This window comes from Oxyura jamaicensis, chromosome 4, assembly GCF_011077185.1.
Source record: "Oxyura jamaicensis isolate SHBP4307 breed ruddy duck chromosome 4, BPBGC_Ojam_1.0, whole genome shotgun sequence".
Classification (NCBI taxonomy): domain Eukaryota; kingdom Metazoa; phylum Chordata; class Aves; order Anseriformes; family Anatidae; genus Oxyura; species Oxyura jamaicensis.
The window spans coordinates 15,682,237-15,708,530 of record NC_048896.1 but is presented as its reverse complement, the minus strand read 5'-3'; the positions used below and the strand labels follow the sequence as shown (position 1 = coordinate 15,708,530).

The 26,294-nt window shown below is 54.0% G+C and overlaps 1 protein-coding gene across 6 annotated transcripts in view; it reads right to left on the bottom strand.

Annotated features, from left to right (window-relative positions):
* The window catches only part of ARHGEF9 (Cdc42 guanine nucleotide exchange factor 9), a 178,949-nt gene extending 161,191 nt beyond the window's left edge, over window positions 1-17,758 (bottom strand). For 2 of the 6 annotated variants that reach the window (XM_035326521.1, XM_035326519.1), the window contains exons 1-2: window positions 17,612-17,754; window positions 2,977-5,102 (exon numbers count right to left, since the gene is read on the bottom strand). In XM_035326521.1, the coding sequence (XP_035182412.1) occupies window positions 2,977-5,046 (2,070 nt within the window). In that variant the 5' untranslated portion in view covers window positions 5,047-5,102; window positions 17,612-17,754. Of the gene's footprint in view, window positions 1-2,976; window positions 5,103-17,611 lie in introns of those variants that run through there. The other 4 variants (XM_035326518.1, XM_035326517.1, XM_035326523.1 and 1 more) reach the window with 4 other exon arrangements.
* Window positions 17,759-26,294: the final 8,536 nt, after the last annotated feature.

Genomic DNA, 26,294 nt, shown 5'->3' with positions numbered 1-26,294 from the left:
CTGTCCTCCTTCCAAAGCTGAGCCTGGCATCGCTCGGCTGCTGACAAAGGTCGAATACAAAGGCGCTGACCTTTGTGCAACCCAGTATCTGTAAAATCAAGCCTCCTTACAAGCACAGCTAATTTTCAGATACTTCCTACCCACCCTGCATCTTCTCGTGGTGGCTTCCCTCGTGGCTGGGGAGATGTAACTGACAGCCTGAAGCTGGCCTGGCCTTGCTCCCTACCAAATCCACCAAGCACCATCGGCTTTGGGCCGCGCTTCAGCCACACCAAGGAAGCCAGTCCTTTGTGTTCCTCTTAGGAACTTTTCCAGTTGTGGGTATAATCTTAAGACATCAGCAGAAAAATCAGTTTAGAAAGGTAAGGAGAAGAAAATGGGAGGGCTCCTCACTAGGGGGCTTTTAGCCTCAATTTGAGAGAGATTTCTCAAAACTTCCCTGGCCTGCTAACAGCTGGGTGCCTTGCGGTTTACCCTTTCTGTCCTCAGGATTCCAGCAGCCCCACCTTTCACTGATGTGCTGTTGTCTTTATTTGCAGAACAAAGCAGACAGGCTAGAATCCCCCCAAGAGGTGCAGCTGGGAGTCTGTGGCTGAATTAAGGCCCGATTTCCCGTTCTCTGCACCACGTCCAGTGCTCCAGTGATTTCTCTTGACTGGGAAAGAGGTGGGAGGAGGAGAAAGCCAAAGCAAACTTCCCACACAGGGAAGTTCTGGACCCTTTAGCACAGAGGCCAGCAATGCCCACGAGTCCCTGTTCGTATCACCGCTGTGATGGTCAGGTGGCCTGCAAGGCTGGCAGCTAGAGGAAGGTACGACCCAACAAGTATTTTTAGAAAATGTGGAAATCTCACTATAAATAGCAGTAAATACAGGCAGTAATTCAAGATTTTGCTAGCACCTCGTGGCTATTACAAATACGAAAACCTGAACAGCTTAGAGCTTTGGCTCTTCTAAAAATAAGATGACTGTCAGACATAACCGTGTTAAAGGCCATAAATACCCAGAATCTTCATTCTGCAACTAAATCGTGCCTTGCTACAGACTTGAGTATAGCGCTCCTTTGGCAGCAGGAGGATTTAGAAAGTAAAGCACTATTTCTTAATTTGTGCTTCTTTCCTAAGCACAGCTGGCAGCAGTACCACCAGCTTACTGGCGACAACCTGGAGACATGGAGAGCTCTGAAGATACCACTCGGAAATACACATTTTCCTGGTTAGTGTCACTCAGCAGAGCAGGCAGGGAAAAGACAAGTCACCTCATCAGGCACACTTCTGCAACAGCTCCCAAAACGTTCTGTGGCAGAGACACACGATCTCCAGATAAAGGTCACAACGGGAACTTGCCGCCCAGAGCTTGCAGCTTCCCATCAGACACAGACAAAGAAAGTTGCTCCATCTTCCTCTTGCAAAAAGACAGTTGTGGCAGCTGCTCGAAAGCAAACCTCCAAAGCTGTGGGAGGATCCGAGACCCCCGGGTTTGCCCCCAGTGCCTCAGCTATCAGTTAGGCAAAACTGCCAATGCATCTTCTAGCGTGTGCACACGCAGGTAAACCAGTAACCTCCAGTTAGACCCACCGCACAGGCCGAGTTTCATATTTCCCCATGTATGGCAGCTGCTTCTTGCACAGCAATCACAAAACCCCCTGAAAGCCCTGCTCGCAGGCCACCAGTACGGGCTGCTTGGCATCAGCACGCTCCACAGCAGGGAGCCCCTTGGTGGCATCCCGATGGGTTAGCTCATGTGCACTCTTCCAGCAAACGTAATTCCCCCCGAAAATGGCATCGCAGAACCAGACAGGGACATTTCTACACGGGGACACAACAGCCAGCACTGAGATGCAGACTGTAAACCTCCTGCGGATAAAAATCCAAATCCTAGGGATAAAGATAAAAGATAAGGCGTTTTCTTCCTTAAAAAATAAAGCCGTGTTTCACAAATAGACAGCAGAGGGCAGAGTAAGACTGCAGTGAAAAGCCTCCTGCGCCTTCACTGCGAGAGGGAAAATGCAAGGGAGCTGCTCTGCAGAGCTCGGTGCCTGTGCGCGCCCCCGAGGCGGCCAAGGGGAACCTCTCTAAGGGCAACAGGCCACAACCATGTTTCAGAGAAACCTGAGCTCCTACAAATCCTAAATTGATGTCTTACGAAAAAGTCAGGTGCATATTTTGCAACTGTTCCTTGTGCCGTTCACAAAGCGGGTATCGAATCTCTGACCAGAAGCCTAAGTCAGCACGTAGTCACGTCAGGAAAGCATTTTACTCCAATTATACACCCAGCTCCTAAGCAAGCCTTTCTGCCACAGGCTCAGCACCAATTTATTGAGGCCACACAGCTTCTGACAGGCTTGGAGAAGGGAGAGCTCATTTACATCTTCCAGGGACACGACAAGCTCTATAAGATACGGTCAAAATCTCTTTTCTGTTCTTACACTGCATGCCAGGACTTTGCGTGGTATTCTAGAGGTGGCAGCGTAACAAGCATCACCTAATAAAAATCAACTGCCACCACCAATAATGCTTTTTTAGGTAAGAAAACACAAGGGCCATACTGCTATTGAGGAATGCCATTTGTTCACTCCAGACTTAAAAGTTCTAAATTTGCCAAAAGCAAGCACTCTTGTTGCAGGTTTCTACTTCAAATGAACGAAATGCAGAATGAAAATCTAAAGTTAGTGCCTAGAAATATATAAACATCTGTCACAGCCCCCTTTAAAGGCACTGATACGAAATGGAGTCATAAACTGAGCAACTCTGGAGATTAACACTGTTAATCTGGAGATTAACAGCCCAGGCAAATACCAGGCAGATGCCTCCTTTAAGTCTGATATAAATGCTGTAGGTACTGTCATCATTCATATGATGGTCTAATTAACTGAAAATTCCAAGATATAAAACTGGTTTCAGGTGCAAACCATCTTCCTAAGTAGTACAGTAACAATGTGGTCTTATGGAAAACGTTATTAAAAGTTTACTAATACCTCTCCTTCCTTGCGCAGTCCGGAGGCCATATACAATGAAGGGCGGTAGTCACTGCAGTGAAAGTATTCTCCTTTGTCATGAAGCATTATGGCATTTTGTTCCACAGCTGAACTTCCTCTGTGCTTTTTCACGCTGTGATCAGTAGGCCTGACACCTGTAGAATGTTTTGAACAAGCCTCTACAGAAAAATCACCATTAACAGCTGGAGAAAGGCCCAGCTCCTCAGCATCCAGATTATTCACAGCAAGATCTTCAGAACGTGGCCCGTCCATGCCCTCATCCTGTGCCTTCTCCGGAGCACTGACCAAGTCTTGAATCTTCACGTCATCTCTAGACATGTCCTGCAAAGGCAAATCAGGATTTCTTGGGTCCTGCATATCCACGTCTGTCTTCAAAAGCTCCTCTGCTGTGGTTGCAGATGAAGCCACCTCTTCAGAAACTACCGAAGCACAAGACCCATCATCAGCTTCAAGTTCAGGCAGAGTCACCTGTGGCAGGTGGATCAGAGCCTTAGTGTTCACTACAGAAAAGTCACCACTAACAGCTGGAGGAAGGCCCAGCTCCTCAGCATCCAGATTTTTCACAGCAAGATCTTCAGAACGTGGCCCGTCCATGTGTAGTTTAGCGTGCCTCTCCAAGAGTTCGTGCTCCGCAACGCTGACAAAGTCCTCAAGTTCTTTCATCAAATCCGTCTGTGGAGTTTCAATTACATCCTTAGAGGTTTCTTTAGCATTTAGCACAGTGACAGAGTCACCCGAGAGCTCTGGCAGCTGGGAGACAGGTGGTTCTGGCCCAAAGGAAGAAACCAGTGTTTTGTTAAAGCAATCATGCTCGCTGTCCAGGACAGAGGAGCCAAAGTCTTGCGACATTTCTGTGGCTTTGCAATGCTGCATGAACTCCTTACATGCTGAGCTCTCACAGCCCAGATTATTGAAGGTGCCTAAATCTGGGGACTGCAGGTGTGCTCCCACCGTGGTGGAAGCTCTTGCACTCTCATTCTCCATATCCAAGTCCTCTCTCTGGGAGGTGGCATCCTGTCTCCTGCTTTGGAAACTCCTCCAAGACCTTTCTTCATCAGGTGAAAACAATTTTGAGGAGCCCCGCAGCTTCCGAGTTGCCTTGGCCACACTGGTGAATAATTTCTTAACTCCCAGAAAGCAAGTGGCTTTGGATACACTGATTGATTTCTTCTGCTGGCTAAAACTCTCTTCATATTTCATATCAAAGTACAAAGAAGAAGTGGAATGATCAGTTGTATTTCCTAAGTTCTGGAAATTGGTTTCAACTCTTTCATCTGGAAGCTTTAAATAACCTTTGCCAGTTAATGAATTTTCTTTCGTAGATCTGAAGAGTTGAAAGCTTCTTCTTCTGCTGCTCTCCTGGGGGAGCACGGTACACCTCTCTTCATTTTCCCCTTCTGTAGCTGAATGACTCTTAATAAAGTTTTCGAAATTCAAAGACTTGCTCCTTCTAGCTCGTATTTTATGGTAGTTAGTACAATCATCTTCACTGGGGACGATAATATCCCTGAGACATTTAGTTTCATTGGCATCAATGTCTTTCAACTCAATGGCTATTGAACCTGAGTAGCGGGAGAGCCTCTGATTTTTACCCATTTTCTTAACCCCCCTGATGAATGTTCTTTGCAAGTTGGCTGAATTGTCCTGCTTCTTGGTGGCACAAGCAGCCTTTTCTCTGAATCCTCTCAAATCTACACTACTAGGCATCCTGGAGGTTGCTGGCTTTCTCACCCCGTCCCCAAAGGGTGGGTTTTCTTCTTTTGAGGCCTTCCATGTATCCTCTAGTATGACCATGGACTGGGGTCTTGTTTTATTAATAGAGGGTCCTTTCTTATGTCTAACAGAATTCCAGATCTTCTTGACTTTGGTCTTCTCATCCATGGGTTCTTCTTCCTGTTCGCTGGGGACTTCATAACCATAGATGTGGTGCTCATTACGACCGTGTTTCACTATTTTGATACTCTCTCCACCCACACCAGCTTTGGAAATTGTGTTTGTGTATCTGCTTGAAGCTGGAGCAGTATCCAGGTAGCTGTCTATATATTCCATCGCTCTGGCTGTCGGGGTCACACATGAATTGTCTTTAGACTGTTTTCTTCACATGACTTAAGGAAAAAAAGAACAAAGAAATAAAATTAGGATCAGAAAGTTGTTTTTTTCAGAAGACATATCTGTTAATGCACCACAAGTCAAATCTTATCCCAGCGACAGTGGTAGCTTTGCCACTGATTTCAGTGAGACTGAATTTTGCTCCCAAACCGTACGAAGTATAGAGCAACTCAAATCTGATTTAAGTGACTGAAGATTTAGTGATCACAATAAACTTCCTGCATTAATAAAGTTACCACAAAGTATACACAGAACACCATAAAGCACGTGCTGGTCTTGCAAATTGCCACTACTCTCAACACATCAGAGTACATGACAGAGAGAGAAAGAGGAAATTACAGTGAAGTGTCCCTGTGCACGTCACTGTCACGTCCCCCCGCCCCATCTGCCAGGAACTGACAATGCTCTCCCACTGAGTTCACTCTCTTAAGGCAGGCACATTCAAAGAAAAGCCAGGATGAGCCTCTTCCCGGAAATCATGTAATTCTGAAATAAATTCAAAACCAAAAAAAAAAAAAACTCATGGAATATTCAAGGCAGGTTTTCCTACTACAGCTATGGCCCCAGCATGGGAATTCCTCGGTGGAAGTGGACTGCTGAACGAGAGCTGCTTGGCCACCACTCAGTGCTACACACCACTCAGTGCTACACAAAAACACGTTCCAGTGGGATTTGGATAACAAGCCTTCCTTTCCAGTTGCACACACCTGCCCTGTCTCACTGCTACAGCTTCACGATGCGGCCCTGTGACCCTGTGCAGCACACAGACCTGCGCGCCAGGTACCGATCGGGGATAAATTCCCCCAGTTCCCAGTCCCACTCTCGGGACAACAATGGGAAGCAAGAGTGGGGACAAGAAAGGGTACAGCCCCAGAGACACAGGCTTGACAACACAAAAACTCTGCACTTTCCTCCAGTGTTAATTAGTGAATTAGTTAATTAATCTAACTAGCCACTGACGCCGTTAAAATTAACTAGTTACTGGCATCAGCTGATGTTCCTACCTCTAGTTATTTGCACTAAGTGATTTCTAATACCTCTGCACAGAACGCTCAATTAGGAGCCTTCACAAGAGCCTTAGAGGAGAGGGGAGGGACCGTTGTCTCACAAGGCACCCCAATTAAAACTGGGAATGAGATTTTGAAACTACTCGAAGGGATCCAGAAGCCCAAGGAAGCAGCAGTGACACGTTACAAAGCTCATCAGAGTGGCAATTCAGGCACTGCAGGAGGAGATGGACAAGCAGATGAGGCAGCCATACAGGCAGCTGTAGGTGGAACCATAAACCTATTCCCTACCACAAGGGTACCGATAAGTACATCAGAAAATACAACAAGGAAATTAAACTGGCCGAATTATTAAACTGTGTTAAAGTTTAATAATAAATAGTGCTGTGAAGCTTATGGGGATCGACCTGTGGATTCGTTACAGCCACGTGAAAGCTGCTCCCCCACAGCTGTGCAAAACTGGAAGAACAGAACCTTCGAAACTGAAAACCAATAGAGTTAATGGACTACAAATGTATAGTCTGAGGTTGTACAAATGGAAGTCTATCTCTATTATTGTGATCTGCATTATATATAGAGAGAGATTTTCTGCGTGAAGGTGTAAGTTTCTTTAAGTTAGAAAATGAGGGGGTTAAAAGCATTAAATGCATTAAAGCATTTTGTTGGCTGAGTATAGTCACAAAGCCGGGGGACCGAAGGAAAACAAGAAGTGGTTTTGAATCCCTGAAGCCAGAACACCCATTCTGAATTGATAGCTTCCCTAACGGGTTTTCTGAACAATTGCGGTGCTTGTCTTCTTGGTTTCTAGATCTGAAGTTATGGATGAAGAAGATTTTAGTCCTAACAATGAGGTAGTAGCATTCTTTGTAGGTACATTCTACTACAACGCATCTGTAGGTAGGCGCTGCCCCAGGTCGATGGATAGGTGAGACTCATCTAATGTAAATTACAGAAGTCTCAAAGGGGGGAGTTATGATGCCAGTAACTACTTAATTTTGTTTCATTCACTTTGTTTCATGAGAAAAGATGTAAAATAGGTATTTCAAGGCCAGGGCAAAGATGACCCAGGTCTTAAAGATATCTAAAGGATGAATAACTAAGAAACTACTTAATCAAGAAGAGCACTTTGTAAGGAAGAAGTCCAACACACATGCTTTGGAGTTTGTTACTCATCAACCTGTTGGAAACAATTGGCTGGAAAACAACAATCAGATTGTTCTAATACGAACTATCCGTGAATTATCCCATCACAACACTAAAAATCACACCCCCAGTCTGAGGAACCACAGAACGATTTTGTCACGTCAGCGGTGTGCTAATGATGGCACCAACTGGAAATTGGAGGCTTGTGCTAAGACGTAAATGCTGTGATAAGAGATTGCATTACGTGTGGCTTGGGAAGTGCCGGCTCTGTGGGAAATCGCCTGGTACCCAGACCTGCGCAGTGCTGAAATGAAACAGCATCTCCCCCAGGAGCTCCACGTTTGAGGAGTTTCAAGTTGTGCTAAAGACCAGAATGACAAAAGGTCCCTATTTTTTTTTCCTCTTTCCAGTTTTATACTTTCCTGGTTTTGGCTGGGTGGATCTGGCACGAGGGGAGAAGATTCAACAGAAACAGCCTTCTGCACGAAGTCTTTGGAGGGGTGCTAGCGAAGAGGAGAGAGAGGCCATTTCCCACGTGAGAGGCATTAACAGGAGACAGACTCCGGGTGGCCCCTCCCCAGAGAAGCAACAAAACCTAGAAAGGCAGGGCACAAGGGTGACTTCAACATTAAAAATAGGTGTGGTTTGTTATTTATTTTTGAAAAAGCACCCAGGCTTGGCGGCATTACGGCCCTTAGTGACAAATAAAATCTGAGTACGGAGAAGGGATGCAAAAGTATCCGATTAACTCTTACACATCTTTCTGGGACACAGCAAAAGGAGGTTTTGGAGACAGCATTTTGGACATATTTTTGAGGGTGGGTGTTGGCTGGAAAACCGAAATGGTTAGTTAGTCAGCCCCCCGGCCTTTCTTATTTTCCTGCAGGCGCAGGGGCAGGTGTCAGGCTGCATAGCAAGGTTGAAGGCTCTCTGTGCGTGAGCCTTCAGCCACAGACACCGCGAGGCGATGCCATCACCTTATGCCACCCCCTGAACTACCTTGAGCCTACCTTGAGCCAAGAGCGTGGCATGGCTGGGTGGTTGTGGCTGGCACGTTCGGTCTGCGAAACGCACGGCTTCTCGTCCGGCCACGAGAATGGTTTCAAAAACCACAGTCATCAACCAGACACTGGAAACTCGGAGCTTTGTGGCTTATTCGTGATCTCACGATGTTTCATTGGCAACAAGGGCTTTTCTTGCATGATACAGGTGGGAGTAACAGCAACTTTCTTCCATTTAAGTGTAATTTAGCAGAGGAATGCAAGAGCAGAAATAACGCCACGTGCCCAGTGAGGCTGACGCTTCTCAGGGATTTACAGGACTCTGAACTGGGCCTGGGCAATGGGGGCTGGCACAAGCCTTCACGCGGGAACCAGCGATTTTCTCGGGCAGACAGCTGGGACCCCCAGCCACAGGGCTGTACATCGGCGCCCGCCCTGCGCTGCCTCGGCAGTCTCATTCTGCACACGAGCAGCCTGCCCCGAGGGGACAGCGCCCCGGCAGCAGAAGTGCTGCCTTTGGTTTTCTCCCAGCGAGCCACAGGAACACACGAGCCCCGTGACGGGAGGAAGGGGCAGGGAACTGCCTCCCTCCCTCCCTCGCCAGCAGTTCGGGTTTTGCTGGACAAAGTGGCTGGCTAACCACAGAGCAGGTCTCCGACCACGATGTGCAGGGTCTCTCCCACCCTGGCTTTCCGGAGCGAGCTTCTTCAGTGCTCTTAAAGCTCTGACAGGCCATGAGCACCACCAACTGCATCTTACAACTCCAGCTTTATGCAGCCACTTTTCCTTTTCAGAAAGCCAGCTACGATTAAGCCTGTGCCCCAGGCGGGCTTGTTTTGTCCTTTCATTAACAACCCGATGCTTCCAGCTCTGTCCAGGCACCGCCAACAAAACCATCCGCCTCTTTTCTCATCTGCTCTTGCTGCAGAGCAACGACTCAGGACACCTCTCCGAGGCTCTCAATCCCTCTCTCACCTTTCGGCAGAGCTAAATTTGCTTCCAAACCCACCGGCCACCCATCAGGCGGTGCCGCCGGGCTGGGGACGGCGCAGCAGAGGCGCCAGCGGCGGTCCAGCGAGGCGGCAGCCGGAGCTGGAATGCACCGAGGGCCCCTGAGGACACGAGTTTCCACTCGGCTCTTCCTCTGCGGGATATAAAGTCACAAACAAGAAGGAGCCTTTGGCCATTGTTTGCCGGGGAAGGGGGGTGACAGGGAGAGGGCACGCGGCACAGCCTGCCAGAAGGCACGGCTGAGCTAAGGAAGTCCTGCCTGGGTTTCGGTGTATCCGCTCCTCTCCAGGAGGGGCAGGGGGAGGCAGGAAGGAGAGAAAATAGAGAACAAATGATCATACAGCCCTTGAGAAAAACCTGTCTGCTCTCGGACAGCGTATTAAGCCCCAGCATGCAGCGCCTCTCGCCATACAAAAGAAAAAGAGGAAAGAAAATCCCACCGGTTCTTCCGCTACCGTGTTCTAACACGGAAAAAAAAATGGGAGGAAACAGATGTTAAGCTCTCCAGCATCAGGAAATTATCTCTTTCATGAGGGTACGTTTACTTCAGTGTATTTAGGTGAAAGAAGCAGCAAGAGAATCATGACTTCTGCCCCTTTCTGTCTACGTCTCCACGGACGGTTCAGCCTCCCGGAGCTGCTCCGCAGGACCAGCCGCCAGGCAGCTCTCCCGTTTTCGCAGCGTGCACCCAGCGGCAGGAGCCAGCGGGGCTCGAGCCCCTGCCCACCCTGCAGGAACAGCAGCAGGCGGCTGCCCACGCCACGCATCTCTCGGCCCCTGCAGAACTTGGGCATCTGCCGGTTCCAGGACAAGACGGACGCTTTGCTGCTGCGATTTGGACAGGCACGGTGGTATCATAGCTTTAAAAATATAGAGAGAGAGGTGGAAGGAGCGAGGAGGAGAGACTTGGGTGAAACATGTGCTAAAGGGATCTCCAGGCTGCTAGCTAGCGCAGTTATGGCTCTCCAGCACCCGTAGGAAGCGACCGTGGCATTTAACCAGCATCTCACACGCTCTGCAAAACGCATTACACAAGAAGTTAAAAAAAAAAAAAATTTTAGGAGCAGGAGGTGGACAGGAGACCAGTTTGGATCCCCCTCCAGCCAGGAGGGAACGGATCTTGGCGAAACACCAAGCAGTGCTCAGTGGCAGAAGGGGATCTGCAGCCACGGTCCCATCGCCGCTGAGGACAACCTGCCAGGCGACACCGAGCGAACACGGCGCTCCCCGTGGCAGCGTGCATCTGCCCTGCATGGTTTTCACAGGTCTAAGCCCAGGATTTTACAGTACTGGAACCGTGTTTGCATCTCTGTTGCTTCCATGTGCACCAGGCAGGCGGACGGATGCGCAGGCAGCTCCATCCCTGCAGTCGTGCGGGCGGAACTCACAACTTTGGTTTGAGCAACTTAAACGTTGCTTCCTTCCCACTTCAGGAAGCTTCAGACTTTGTGCGATGGCTGAACACAACGAAATCAGAGCAGGAGACGGAGCCGCCTGCAGCTGAGGGACGGGCAGAGCTGCTCAGCCGCATCTGTCGGATACCCTGGGCTTGTGCTGCCAGGGGAGGGACCAGCTCCCCGCTAACACACGAGCAGCCCCACGCTCGGGGCTCGGTGGGGCTGGTGAAACGGCGCAGTGGTGCAGAGGGGTGCCAGGCAGCTCAGGGGGGTACCGAACCCGGCCCTGCATCACGCTGAGCCCTAAGACCTGCTGGCAAGCCAGCAGCAACTCTGGCTCTGCAGTGCTTGCACAGAGGAGAGCTGCCAGCTAACTCCTCATGCAAAGCCAAGCAGCAGGAACTTGAGAAGAAAACTTGGGTGTATGAAAATCCATGCTAACTTGGATCAAAAGCTGGAGAAGGTAGAGGTACATACATATAGCTGCAGCGTTATCCCTTGCACACCTGGTCACATTTTCATAAGCTCTTTTTTTTTTTTTTTTTTGCAATTCGGAATTGTTTTGCTATGCAGCACATGAAAGTAAGGTGAACACCAAATAGATCTGAAAGGACACTTTTGTTGCGTACACCGAGGATGCACAGGTACCAGAACAAAATCAGGGAGGCAGAAAACACGCTTCTCCTCCAGAACAAGGTTGTGTTTTGATGCGTGACAGCTGCTTCCCCGGATCTTCTCGGGTATTTGGCACCGACTGTGGCCATCGTAACAAAGAAATAATCGTCATCACATTACTCGGGCTGTTCAGTAGTCACTTAAAAGTAGTTAATTACATATAACAGCATCAATCGCAGTAGCAGCTGTAGATATTCTGATACCACAGGGAAGAAGTGCTCCGGTGCACGCAGACGATGGGGTCTACACCCCTGCACACCCCATTACCAGTTCAGAGGAGCAGTCCCAAGTTGGAAGTGACCCACGAGGCTCATCACTCCTGGCTCCACCCGGGACTCCCTGGAAATTAACCCAAACATCTGAGAGCGTCCAAACGCCCCCTGAAGTCCGGCAGGCTTGGTGCTGTGACTGCTTCCCTGGAAAAACGTGGCTGGAACAAGTTCAGCGTCGAGGCAATGGCCTCCCGATGCTCGTACAGGACTTTGCATTCCCAGTTAGTCAATTCAGTCGAAGTTCCTCTGCAGCGGTGACGTTTCCCTGCACTGAATCCCTTAAAAAACACTTTACCTTCCCCAAAAATCCTTCAGGAAAAAAAAAAAGCAAGGCTGTCAGTAGCCTCCACACAAGAGCAGAACTCAGCAGCCAGCACTTTGTATCTCACACCAAGACAGTGTCCAAATAATCATCTATTGTATCCCAAAGACGGTACAGGAAAGCTTTTCCCCTCGCAGGGAGCCGAGAGGTCACACATGCTTCTGCCATAACATTTGCTATAAATAATCTTCGGGCGAGCAAAGGTTTGGGCCAGTTACAAAGCAGAGTAAGGCAGGCACTGCGCTCCTATCGGCTTCAGCCACTAGCTCTCCCCAGAGAGCGCATACTCTACCCTATTGTTCCTGCTCATGCGTTTGAAAGAATTATTTTTTCCTTGCTTCTGTTGTCTGGGGACTTTATTTATATTCTTTTTTTCTTTGACGTGGAATCACTACGAGAAAAACTAGTGCCATCTTACGTCTTCTCACAACTCGCGGCTTTCTTAGCCCCTCGGTGCAGGCCTGCCCTGCCGTCCCGACACCGATGCTAAGCCAAACAAGCGGCTTTTAAGCCGGCACCGCAGCACGGTGTCGCCCACGTGGCTTTTCCCAGCAAAGGGGGCTGTCAGCTCATATTGCTCATGCACCAGGGACCCCACTGGAGCCAGCAGCAGTGTCTGAGCGGAGGGAAGCAGCGTCCGATTCAATTAGCATCATTACCGACGAGCTTTTTCATCTCTCAGCCATGCCCCGTCCTCCGGGATGGGGCCGTGCACGCACAGGCGGCCGTGCCGAGCAGAGCTGCTCAGGACACCCAGCTGGGACGGCGGAAGGAGAAGCTGACCCGACCTCATCAAGGACGCACGAATCCCTTTTTTAGGTTAAAAAAAAACACACCTAGAGGTGTGCTCCCCCTCCCCACAGCAGCGTGCCCAGCTGACATCACAGAGGCCACGGCAGGTACGAGCCCAGCAGCCGCTATTTCACAACCACTCGCAGCAAGGAAACGAGAAACCCAACACAGCCCGCGTGACAAACACCATCTCCCTGGAAGGCACGGCTACTGGGAAGGGCTGTGCAGAGCTGCCCCAGCACAGGGGCAGGCAGACGCTTTGGTCCCGAGGGCACAAAACCAGGCACCAGGGAGCAGGAAGGAGGCACCAAGGACGTGCCCGCACGCCCAATTAAATGCAATCTTTTTGATTCCCGTGTCAAAGGCATGCCCCTGTGTTGGCCTTGTTTTTAACCCCAAAAAAAGGCTGTGCTAAACCTTCCCCCCCCACCAGCAAGGAGCAGGAGGGACTCCCAGTTTCTCCAACCTCAAAAGCTGCTAAATGCAACAGCAGAAAAGGGGCAAAGAAAAGGAGAAATGAATTAAGCGTCTGATTTGGGAGCTGGGTTAGATGCCGAATGTGAGGTTCTGGCCCATCTCTACGGCTCCACAGCCTCCCGGCACAACCGAGCTGTCACTTATCCAGCTCAGAGCAAGGCCTCCCCAGAACCTCACACCTGGAAATGTTTAGACCACACGAGGATGAGCCCCGGTTTATTACCAACAGCAGGAAAACAGACCTCGTCCCAGATTGCTTCGCCTCTGGAAATTCTCCTGCGCATCCCAGGCAGCGTTCCCCCCGTCCGCCTCTCGCCCAGCCCCGGCTCCTACACGAGTGCCAGGGAAGATAGCTGCCCTCAGTACAAAAAAACACATTTCCCTAAATTTCCCAAAAGTTCCCCATTTAGGCTCCTGTACTAACCTTGACCTAGCGACCGCAGCGCTCGTTCTGGCACTGCACCTATCCTCACAGCAGAGGGGATCTAAAGGAATGGGGAAATGCCGCTGAGAGGGGTTTCTCCAGCACCACCAGACAGACACGGTCCCAAATCAGCAGACCCTCCCTGCTCCCAGCAGAAGTCACGCCTCCACCAGTGCGTCTCGGGGGAGACACGATGCTTTTGCTTTCCCAGCTGGTGCCAAACAGAAGAGAGCCATCGGGTCGGCGTGCCCCGGCCATGGCAGCGCGTGGATCCACGCGGCCGTCCTGCTGCAGCCTCCGCTAAAGCTGCTCCCCAAAAAGCAGTGGCTTCCCAGCTCTGCCTTCCTGTACGTGTGCGCGCTGTAGCTGTAAATAAAAGTGAAACTTTCCAGGAATCAAAGCAAGGTGCCCAGAAAGATTATAGCCTAATTTCCACCCTGAAAGCTCATGCCCGAAACCCTTCAAACAGACTCCGCGTATCTCTCGCAGACAGGTAACGTGGCATTGCCCTAATCCTTCGTGGGTGCAAAACCTGCTGATTGCAATCCCAAGCGTTGAGGAACGCAAACATGCCAGCCCGGATCACGCAGGGCTTCCACGTAACCCAGTGCTTCCTCCTGGGCTCTGGACAAGGGTAAATGCTTCAGAGGAAGAGGCAAGAAGTTCGTTAATGAGTAATTACAGAGTAACACCTGGAGCTTCTAGCTCTGTCAGACACAGGTTGGCTTATGTCCTGAGATGCATTTATTTACCTCCATCTTACACAAATGTTTCTAATGCCACTTAGCACCACCAGAAAAGTTTATTAAAACCCTTGGCTTTAACTTATGATGGCAAAAAGTGACCGGGAGCAATTACAGACCAGGGGGGAGACCGGGAAGGCAACGGCTGCCCTCAGGGGTTATCGCAGTCGCCACCGCAGTAACCCAGAGCACGAAAACCTCGACCAGCGAGAACTCAGAAGCGAAGAGCAGCAACTGCTCCAGCAGAGCGCTTCTGCAGAACCCCGTCCGCAAGCACCGGGCTGCTTTCTGCAGTTCGCAGCATCAGACCTGGGCGAAAAGGTGCCACTGTTGGAGGAACCCAGCTCCCTTCCTGGCTGCACGCCTGGACGTCTGCTCATTTCCACCAGGCTTCAGCATCCCCTGTTTCTCCTCGCCTCCCCAGCGCGCTGCCCAGCCACCGCATCCGCACGAAGCGCTGCCCACGGCGGGGGTCAGGGGGCATCGGGCAGAGCACTGCCCTGCAGCCCTTATTCAGAAAGGCATCACCTCGGCCTTAGCGACCAGCTTTTGTCCTGTTTTTCCTTCCTCTTAACAGCCTGCTCCTCGGAACGGGCGTAAAGCCTGTCCATCTCAGCCTCATTGCTACCCGGTGGCCAGAGCCCTACCTGCTCCTGCGCCGTGTCCCCATTTGGGAAAACCGAAACAGCTTCGGGACTGCCTGCGTTGGTGGCCGGCCTGGAGCAGGCCCCCGTGGCACTGCGGCCCCCGGTCTGTATTGGCACCCAGCAGGCATCCTGGGGGCTCCGCGCGGGGTTCAGGTTGTCCACACAGCTGCTGCGGGCGTGGGGCACCAGCTGCATCCATTTGGCATCCAAAAAGGCAAGAAGAACGGTCAGCTGAAGCCACCAGGTGGAAGGGACACTGGGCAAGTGACAACACCTGCAGCGCTCGCCCTGCTCCAGCACAAGTCCAGGCAAAGGACAAAAAAAAGAGCAGAGCAAGGGAAAGCGAGCAAGGCAGGAGGGAAAGAGGGCAGCAGCCACTGCAGCGCAGGGAGGTTTGGGGCTAAAACCAACCCGAGGACAATGGAAAAGTCCAGCGGGAGATGGCAAAGCCCCGCAGCCCCTCCTTAGCCAAAAGGAGATGCTTCGAGCACAGTGGAGAGCCATTAATGAGTTTAAAACTGCCCCATTTCACTTGTGCTAATTAAAAATGCCTATTGTGTGCAAAAACAATGCCTCACTGCTAGCTCTTGGAGCTCTCAGACGCCCCGGCAGTGTCCACGCTCGATCCAGGCACACAGCAGGCACGCGGCTCCGCTCTGCCACCCGCCGCAGCTTGGTGCTCGCCCGCCTTCAGGTCGGCAGCAAAAAGGGGAAGAAAAACCCAGTGGCAGGGAGACGAGGGCCTTGGAAGGCAAGGCGAGGGGCGAGAGAGCATCCCTGCAGCGAGGGGGAGCACCACCGGGCTTCAGAGCCTTCAAACCCTCTTCCTGCTGCTGGCACGTGAGTCATGCCCCAAAAAATCACACGTCGACGGCGAAAGGTTTGCAGGGTGAGGAGCAGGCGGGGTTTTGCGACTTGGATCGCGCAGCATGGGAAATTCGGGCTGTCGCTGCCAACCACCCAAGCCACGAGGATTAGTTTGGGAAGAAAACAAAGCGGAAGCAAACACGGGAGTGCAGCGCTCGCTCCGCCGCTCGGATAGGAAACTGAGGCACGGAGAGGTTAAAGGTGTCCTTCCTGCCTTACGTGATTCAGTGTCACTCCAGGAGCCAGGCGAAGCTGCGAGAAGCAGCTGTGAGGCACTGTGGCCGACCGACCCTGCTTTCACTCCAAGCTTTCCTTAACGCTGAGGATTCCCATCAAAACCCCAAGCAGAAAGGCAGGGGCTGGGCTGAGTGTGAGCCCTGCGCAAAGCTGGTCCCGAGGGTCGCCAGCGCGGTGGCAATCCTGAACACCCCGCATCAGCCTTTTAAAACAGCGAGATGTTTTAGGACGGGAGCAAAACCCAGTCCTGCTCCTGCCCCAGACAAAACAGGAACTGGGTATCAGGTAGGTCTGTTGGGTTAGGGGATCGGAGGAGAGATGGGGAGGATTATCAGCAAAATGGGGCCGGGCAAAAACTGCCTCCTGGCCACAGGTACGGCCAGAGCTCGAGAGCTTTTTGTCTTTTTGCCCTGCAGCACGACGTGAGCACGGGGCTCCAAGCCCTGTGGCCGGGCCCTGCTGCCACCCCCAGCCCAGGTGCAGGAGAGGGCATTTGGGATGCACGTGGTGAAGCCCCTGCACACACCAGTGGGTGTCTGACCATCGGCACCTCCCCGGCCCCGCTTGCGACGCCCTTCAGCAAATATCACCATCGTTTATTTTTCTACAGTATTTTTCAAAGCGGGGCAGAAACCCTTTCTGCTACACTTTCAGCCCTAAAATTACTTCCACACTGCAAGCTACTCGCAGTAAAATACGCAAACGACACGTGTCTAAAGGCCAGGTTTTGAGAAGAACCGGGCACCCAGCAGCAGCAGGCTGGGCGCTGGCAGCCCTGCACCTAAATGGGAGCAGGGGAGAACCCCAGTCAGCCTCTCGCGGACGGCCAGCTACACCACAGCAACATTTGAGGACAAAACAAGCAAAGCCTCGATCCCAAGACTGCCACCTGTTTGATGGCCAAGCCGACTTTGCTCTGCTCACCCCACGTGCTACCGTTAATTCCTTACGATGCTTGCAAAATGCCCCCTCCTGGCAAATTACAGCTCAGGTTTGAGGGTCATAACCCGGCAGGTAAAGCCCGAATAAATCTGTCGTTTAACGGGAAATCAAGGCTGTCAGCACCGCGCGGAGACACAAGGCTCTGCTCCACAGACGGCTGTTCTGTGTCTGACATAATGCGGAGTAACTGCCTGAAGTGACTAGGAAAATTAAACTCATATTCCCATTTTAAAGAAAATGTACAGGGAAGATAGCATCACGAGGGAAGATACCACCATCTCTACAGGGCCTTTGTGCTGGCGATGCCGGTGCCCTGGGATGGGGCACCAAGTGGGCACCCCCTGTGCCGGCCTGGCCCCCCAGGGTACATCTGGCACCTTTTTCCCCCCTCCCCAAAACCAAACACCCACGATGCCGCGGAGGGAGCGGGCAGCATTCCCCAACTATCGGATTTAAACCACCCCGGGGTTCCCTGCCCTCTGCTCGCCGCCTCCCGGGGCGGTTCGGGGTCCGAGACGCGGGGGGCTGCGTCCCGGCCCCGCTCTTACCTCAGAGCACGGCCCCGCTGCTGGACGGTCCCGGTGACCTCGCTGTCCGGGAGTCGAAATGTTTTAAAACACCCCACAAAAAATAAAAATAAAAAATTAAAAAGTTGAAAAGTGACAGTGCGAGTTATTCCAAGTGAAAAAAAAATCAAAAAGTGGTAAAAGGGTGGGATGGAAGGGAGGGGGGTGGAAGGGAGGGTGCCCGTGCCATGCACTGCCCCGGGCTGCCGCCCCCCCGTCCCCCCAAACCCCTCCGTGCCCCGGCCCCCTGCGGCCCCCCCCGGCACCCCGGGGAGCGCTCAGGGAGAGGCACGGGTAGCCTCGGAGGGGCCGGGGGGTGCCCCGGGGTCCGGGGGCCGCCCTCGGGCAGGGGGACGCGGGGGGCACCCGCCGAGGCCCGGGGCGGGCCGCGGGGCTCCGCCGCCCCCGCGCATCCCCCGCAGCCCCGTCCCGTCGGGGCCCGCCCTGCACCGGCCGCAGGGGCACAAAATAATAATAATAATTAATAATAATAATTAATAATAAGTTAAAAAGTTGAAGCGGTCCCGGGCTGGATGCGAGCAGGGGGTCCGGAGAGGGGCCCCGTGTGCCCCGCCCCAGACCCGCGGCGCCTCCCGACGGCCTCGGCCCCGCTGCGGCCCGCGGAGGAAGCGCGGGGGCGGCTCCGCTCCGGGCCAGCCGCCGCCACCGCCCCGCCGGGGCTGGGCCCGGGCCCCGTGCCCCCGGGGGGACCCCTGGGGTTCAGCCGGCACCGAGCAGGCGTCGGGCCCCCCTCCGGGCAAAAGCGTGCGGAGGGCGGTTGGCTGCGTGCGCCCTGAAGCTCGTTTTGTGACCCATAAGCGCGTGGGGGAACGGTGCCCGGCTGTACCCCGGCCACACAGCGGCAGCTCGGGCACCCCAAAAACCGGCCCCCGAGGAATGGGGTCCCCGAGCAGCACGGGCTGAGCACGCAGAGAGGGGCGGTGGGCACAGCCTGCACCCCACAAACCCAGCGCCTCCCCCCCCCTCGGCACCTGGGCCGTACAGAGACCCTACAGCTAAATATGTCTCCTTTTTTAAATAAAAACAACAACAACAAAGCATTTGCAACAATCAGAGTACTTAGGAGAAACAAAATCGTAATTAGAAAAGGTTTAGAGGATTTAACTGGTGCTTTTCCACTGCGAGTGATGGCTGGGTGAAGTTAGTGTTAGTGTTCTCCATGAGGGGCCGGTGTGCGCTACAGAGGGGCCAATTAATTGGACCCCGCAATTAAGTGGGATGGGAACCATCATGTCAGCCACGCCAGTGTGATCCCGGAGCTCCCCAGCCGCCTCTCCAATCCTCTCAGCAATGCATTGGACACCAAACGTGTTCTCTGGGCTGGGGTGCAGGCAGCACAAAGCCCTTCTGGCCTCCTACACCCTCAGCCCCCTGACAGGGAGACAGCCTCCGAAAGGGCCAGGACTCCGAAAAGCGACCCACAGGGGACGCAGACCCACTTCCACTACACATAGCGTTTTATTTTGGTGCTGTGGATTGCAGTGGAAGCTGGATCAGGGCCACCCCGGCCTTCTCCCTTCTGGGTTTCACCGCCCAGCCCCGCGGTGCCGCTTTTCTTCTTCCATGTATCAGCCATGGCCGCTACACCCCCGCCGAGCTTCGGAGGCAGCAGGAGCAGGAACACAACTGTAGTCCTTCTGGAAGGAGCTTAAAACCTGCAGGAAACACTCCAGAAAGCAGTGGGAAGCCCTTAAATCCCGATTCTGCCAGGGACGTTCCCAGGTACTTACCCCCAGCGCTCTGCAGAGAGCTAAACGACAGAAATTACAGCCAGGCCATGAAAACCCAGTCACAAACGGGGAATTATGGAGCCCAGGCCAGAAATAAACGATGGGGTCAGATGGAGGCTCCTTCGGATGTTTCGCGAGGCCCACCAGCGGAGGAACAGACCTGCAGGGCTGCGAGCAGCGGTGAAGGCGGACACGAGGCCTGGTGGAGCCGAGCGGCCGTGCTGGGGCATTTCCATGGGTCTGGAGGCGACGCGGTGGCCTCCGAAACACCGTCCCTTCCCTCGCTCCTCACCTCTGCCCCCACGGGTGCCATGCTGCAGACCCTGCCGTAGGGTGTAACCGCTCCTAATGAGAAGGGGAGAAAAAGAAAAACAATGAGGAGTTAACTTGCAAGAGTCCCCTTGGAAACCCAAAGTTGTTTGGAGCGTGAGGACCCAGAGTCAGCCGGTGGTTCCTCGTCTCCTTCCCGCTACACTTCATTCACACCATTTCAGGCGATAGAGGACACCCAGGCCCTAAATTCACCCGGATCTGGAGCCTGCCCGGTGCCCTAAACACACACAGCCAGCTCTCCCACCCTGACATGCTTCCTTTCTGTGGCTCCTTTGTTCCGGTGACCGTGGGCCAGGCTCCAGCAGGCCCCACGCAGATGGTGCTGAGCACACAGCCCGGTGCCAAGCAGAGAAAAATGCCATCTCCAGAAACCTAAGAAATCCCTATTCTGCAGCGCTTTGCCCCAAACCGGGCTGTCCTGCAGCTGCCCCCGGCCCCTGAGCACTGCCACAGCCTGGGCCGGGGAGGGGAGGCAGCAACAGGCAGGGCCTGGCTGCAGCGAGTGGGAACACAAGGACACGTTTCCACGTATTAACTCCACTTCCTTCGCTTCCTCCAGCCTCACGGCAGCGGGTTATTAATAGCAGGTCGCAGACGAGCACCGCGGCCGGCCCAGGATCCGGCCTCCCCGCGCCCACAGCGTCACATCCACTCAGCAGCCGTGGAAAACCCACACACAGATACTGCGAGCATCCCATGGGGAAATATCATCGGGGTGGAGGTGGGAAACTGGTCTCGTGTCCTGCCCCTGGGTGAGCTGCAGGGCTGTCCTCCTCCCCACGAGGAGCTGCGACATTTCTTCATCAGCGTCCTCCTCCTCCTGCTCCTGACACCTTAGGGGATGGAGAGGACCTGGGGCAGCGCACAGCGAGGTGGTGCCGAGCCCCTGACCCCATCAGAGCAGCTCTGCTCCATCCCCTCCCGGTGTGCACGCTCCAGACAGCGCTGCTTCCAAACGTGGGACCCAGCAGGGACAGATCCTGCTGCCGGGCCTGAGCCATGGAGCATCGCCTGCTGATTTCTGCTGGCTGGTGCAGAAGACGTGTTTCAAATAAAAGGCTTCAAAGCAACAAGGAGTCTGCCACATGCCTTGTGGAGCTCCCCCAGGTGCCTGATGCCTTCTGGAAGCCCTGTACTTTGCATCTTGTTGGAAGCCACTGACCAGCAGCTTCCAGCCCTGCCTTTATGGTCAGAAGAAGTTTGCTCATGGTGGTGCTGAGATCTGCCGGCCTCGTGGCGGGCTCCAGCACAGGAGCCAACTCTGGGCAGCCAGGGCCATACCCCATACCTGAGCTCCTGCAACCCTCCATGGGAGCTGGGGGTCACCCCAGCACCTCTGATGCGTTTGGGAAAGCAAGAGAACTCCTGGGATGCCCCATGGGACCACGCAGGGCCGATGGACAGGAGCTCCTCCACCCAACGCTGTGGGCCAGACGCTGACACAGCCACGCAGGGGATGTGGCATCATGACCATCCCTCCAGCTCCTCTCTCAAACCCCAGCCAGTGGGGACATCCAGCACGCCATGACCCACGGCCCCAGCATCAGGGTTTGCAAATCAGGCAGCGAACAAACAAAACAAAACAACAACAAAACTCATAAACAACATCTGTGAGGTCAGGGCTGCGTCAGGCAGACTCGGGCTCTGCTGCCTTCCTTCTAGCTCAAGCTGTTTCACCACACCAAGTGAGCAAAGAAATCCCTCTATCTCCCAGCATTTGTTTCCTCAAGTCCTGTTTTCCAAAGTCAGCCTTAATCACTTAATCATATTTGATGCTCCTCTGGCTTCAAGCATCCCTTAATCCTATCCTGGAGACTCTTCCCAAATCCAGCCGGGGCTGCCACCCCTCCCGGGGCTCCACCCAGCGATCGTGTCCTCGCGTTGGCTTTCGCTCCGGGCACTCCTGGCTCCTTAGCCCCCATAGGTGGCCTTGCACCCCTCTCAGATATTCCTGAAGGTGCTGGATGGCCCCGCTACAGCCCTCTTCCACTCCTGGCTGGCATTTATGGGGACGACTCCGCTGTGCTGAAGAGCAGGAAGCAAACGGGCGCCTTCGGCCACAGCAGCAGGAGCAGCAACGTCTCGCAAAACCGCGGCATTAAAGCACGTGGGTGACCGTCTCCCCAGGATCTCCACCCAGGATCCTTCCTGCCTTGGAAGATTTATTCGATTTTTTTAATTATTATTATTTTTTTGGTAACACGGAAGCAAGAGCAGGAGGAAATACATAAAAAGCCGGTGCCTGGGAGGCTGCAACCTCTGTCCTCCTTCCGCTCCGTGTGTCAGCGGCGGCTCCAGCCCCAGCTCCTCGAGGAGGCGGCCGGACCCTGCACCGCTGACCGCTCGGCCCTGAGATCTCCCCGCAGAGACCCTCTGGGAGGGATGGGACAATCCTGGGGGAAAGCTGCGTTGCTCCCCCCCAGCTTACACGATCCTTAAGGCTTCTTGCGATGACCTTACCCAGACGTTGTCTCTGAAGGCGCAGCTGGAGCAGCAGCTTGCAGCGGGCGACGTGACCAGCGGGCGCCCAAAACCACGGGTCGGAGCAGAGGGGACAGCATCCCGCATCCCTGCCCCCGGGCCTGTGCAGAAAATAAGAGGTTCTCTGCTTTAAACCGTGGTAAAACTCAAAACACAAACCCAATGCTATGCAGGATGGATATCCAGATTAATGTCGCGTACATCGTGCTGATGCGCAGAGGGCTTTCTGAAGTGGGGCACGCTTCCAGGCTTTCCTCCCTCTCGAGCACGGAGAGGACCAAAAGCCATCCCTGGAGCAGAGCCCGCGGGTCCCACCGGTGGCCCTGGGCTGAGCGGGTCCCTGATGCCCTCTGGTGCCGGGTGCTGGCTTTGCCCAAAGCTGCTCACTGCCCACCAGGACGAAGGCGCAGGCTGTGGGGCTGGGAAATAAAAAGCTGCAGCCCTGGCGCAGGCACTCAGCAGCCCATGGCACATCCCCAGCAGCCCAGAAAGGCAGCGGGAGGGGAGCGTTTGGGGCAGCTCCCCGGCACCAGGCACCGACAAACCCTCAGGTGTTGGAGCAAAGCCATCGGCGTCGCAAAGCTGCCGCAGCCCAGGCCCAGCCGGGAGCCACGGAAAGAGGTTTTTCTCCCCAAAATGTCTCCTACGCAAAGATCTGGGCACCCGGCACACGCGGACCGCACCGGTTTGTTTCCCTCCACCCTGCCAGCACCTGGCTGTGCCCGGGCAGGGGCAGCCTACGCAGGGGCACCGCAGGCTGTAGGGTCCCAGGCTGTGGGGTCACCGTCTGCAGCCGATGCCAACTCGGGCAGCGTGGGAAGCATCGCCCCAGCCCACGCGGTGCAATAACGGAGCTCTCCCTTAGAGGTCAGCCCAACATCAAAACCGGTCCCCAAAATCCGCATGGATGGAAGCAGTTCCTGCAAAGAGGAATCTGATGAAAACGGGTGTTTGGGGAGGGCAAGGGATGCTCTCCGACGCCTGCAGCCCTATCTGCCTGCAGGAGGGTGCTGCTAAAAGCCAAGCCCTCACACAAAACAAAAGCAATGCTTTAAAACGTGAAATGCATTTGCGTGAAGACAGACATTGGCTTGTGTCTGTTGCACCCGGACTCACCAGCAAGGGGATCTGTATTTATCAGCAGGTAATTAACGCTGCAGCTCTGAAAGCACCCGGGGTGGGACGGGGACATCCCAAGCACCGGTGCCCTCCAGCAGCCGCGAGTTGCTTCTCCTGCCACCTGTGCGGCAGGAAAACGGTGGCAAAAGGTTAAAGCAGCACAGCCTGCAGCCCTCCTCCAGCAGCATCGCTCACCGCGCCGCCGCCCCCATGGCCATGCTAACACCGTCCCGCATGGCAGCAGGGCTGCTCGGAGCCCCGGACCCGCAGGGCGCAGCGCGGATCCCACCTTTGGATGGCCCCTGAAAGCTGGAGGCAGAGCTTGAGGAGCAGGATGAGGCCCGAGGCTGTCACCCGGGTGCTGCCAGGCACACGCGCCCTGCCCCTGCCCTTTCCCCGTGCTGCTTTGCTCCTTTGGGGACGAGGTTTCTGTCCCCTGGCAGCAGCAGAGCCCCCTGCGTGCTGGCAGCTCCTTTTTCACGGCCGATCCCATTTCAGACTTTCTGCCCATGATTAAAATGAAGAATAATAATCGGAGCCCATCCATCAGTGACAGCTGGCGCCTGCCCTCTGCTAAAGAGCTTCGCTCTGCCGGGTATTTTTTTCCCCTCCCTAAATTCAATTAGGTGTAATTAGGACTCGGTCCCATTACAGCCACGACTCCCCCGGGGCCGAGCGCGGGGCTGGTGGCCTCTCCCCTCCTGCTGGCCCCGCTCCCGCGAGAGCCCAAATGCAGCAAAATAAATAATAATTAAATATTAAAAGGAACAGTTCTGAACCAGGCCTTGCCCCGACAGGCCCCAGCTGCCTCCCGTTAGAGGCATCGAGGGCCGGGTTTCGAACAGCTCCAACCCCAGCTGGTGCAGGTCCACCCTCACCGCACCTTGGGCTGCTCAGGTGGGCAGAGAAGAGCCGCTCCGGGGGGGCACCGTGCCCGCCGCAAGCCTCGCAGCTGCCCGACCCCAGGAGAGCTGCCCCTGGCCTCTACAAACCCGGCGACACGTCCCTGTAGCTCGGGGGGCTTTGTTTCTCCTCACTTGGAGCTCGTGGCTGGCTCAGGGAGTTTTAGCGAAGCTTGTTGCGGCTTTCCTTCTGGAAGAGGCAGCAGCGAGCGAGGGGGTGAAGCAGGAGCAATGCAGGAAGGCGGGCGGCTTCTCGCTTGTATCGTTTCTCCCCCAAATTAAACCCATTCCTTTGGCCCAGCAGCACATCAGTGCGGGGCAGCGGGGAGGTGAAGCCACCGGTGGTTCTCCTGAATCTGCTGAAGCCCGGGAGAAAGGGGGAAAAACCCGACTCAGGGTGGTGCCTTCAGCGGCGCCTGTGTTGCAGAGTTCACTTGATAGCACCAAGATCAGCCGAGGAACGAGTGCTACAGCCCAGCAGTGTGCTGTGCTCTAACACATCTTCTGCAGCCTTCTCCTGCTGAAAAGGTTGCTTTGTTTGCAACCAAGAGACAGGAGAGGGGAGGAGGGAAAAGAAAAAGACAAACCGAGGATCAAGCAACTCAGAAAAACACGCAAGCGACATCAGGTGTTCTCTAAAAATCCGAAGTTTATTCATTAGAACTCAGTGAAAGGAACATTCAGTTTAAAACACAGTCAATACATTAAAAAGTTGAAAGAATAGTGGCAATGAGACCAGACCAAGACAGAGCCCCCAGCCGTCGGTCCCCTCGCAGGGGCTGGAGGGAAACCCGCTGCCTCCGCCGGGCTGCCCGGAGCACTGGGGCTGGCGGTGCCGGCAGCGGGGCTCCCTTGCAGGAGGGGGCCAGCGAGGGATGGACGTGGGCAAAGCGCAGTTTCCGTAGCGCTGACGGGCTTTCCTAGAGCTCTGCGTTCCCTGCGCCACAAGCAAGGCACCTGCAGGGGCAGCGGCAGGATGGGCGCCGCTCCCAGAGGTGGGGAGCACGCAGCGGGGTGCCGGAGGGGCAGGAGGGGGCCTGGCCGAGCCGAAGGCCTTTTTCCTTCCCCATTTTCTGGGATCATCCAGCCGCAGGGAGAAGAGCTGGTACCAGGTCTGAGCTGCACTCGGGGCCCGCACACCGAGGGGCAGAGGGAATGTGAAAGCAGCGAGGGTCAGCGCGCCCCCGGAGTGTCTGCCAAGCCAGCTGCCTTCCCGCCCCTGCTCTGGGAATGGGGCGAAGCCATTTAAGAAAAAAAAACAAACAAACCTAGCAGCACTCCTTTCTGTTAGGAGCTATTTAATTAAAAACCAAAAACCTCTGCAGAGCCAAACGTCTCGGATGGAACTGGCATCTCTGCCGGCGCTGGCTGTCGGGGGAAGAAGGGACAAATCTGCCTTCAGTCTTAGTACATGTTTTAGCTTTTCTGCATTTCATTTTCTTTTTGCCTGTCACTGTCTGGCATTGTTCTCTTCTGCTCAATTAATCAACGCGACCTTCTGCAGAGAAGTTATGTCAGCCCTTGCACCCCACGCAGGGTTGCACGCTGCAGGGGCACAGACAGAGCAAACAAAGCAGCATATTCATTCAACTAAAAAAAAAAGGGGGGGGGAAGAAAAGAACCACGTTAACCAGGGTTAGGTCTTAGCTTACCAGAAGCTCTCATCCCCACAAGCCAGCCGACAGCATCTCCTGCCCCGCGAGGTTGTACGGGGATTTCAGAACAGCCCCAGTTTTGGACAACTTACGCACACAGAACGGAAAGCCCCAGCTGAAATCCACGCTTTTTTTTTTTAGTTTAAAAGACAGCCAACGACACTTTCAGGGAGAAATCACCACGGTCCACAAATTCAGATTAAAAACAAAGCTAGGAAACAGGTGAGACGTGTGACAAACCAGTATTAAAACAAAGACATCTTAGCGGCGTCCACAAAGAGAGAGAAGTATTGGCAGCGGGCCGGCTGCTGCTTTTCAGAGCCGGGCCCTCACAGAAAGTCGAGCAGCGTGGTACACGAGGGTATGAGAAGCGAGGTGGTTTTCTTGCATTGCACAGGCAGTGGCAGCAGCAGTGACAGCAATA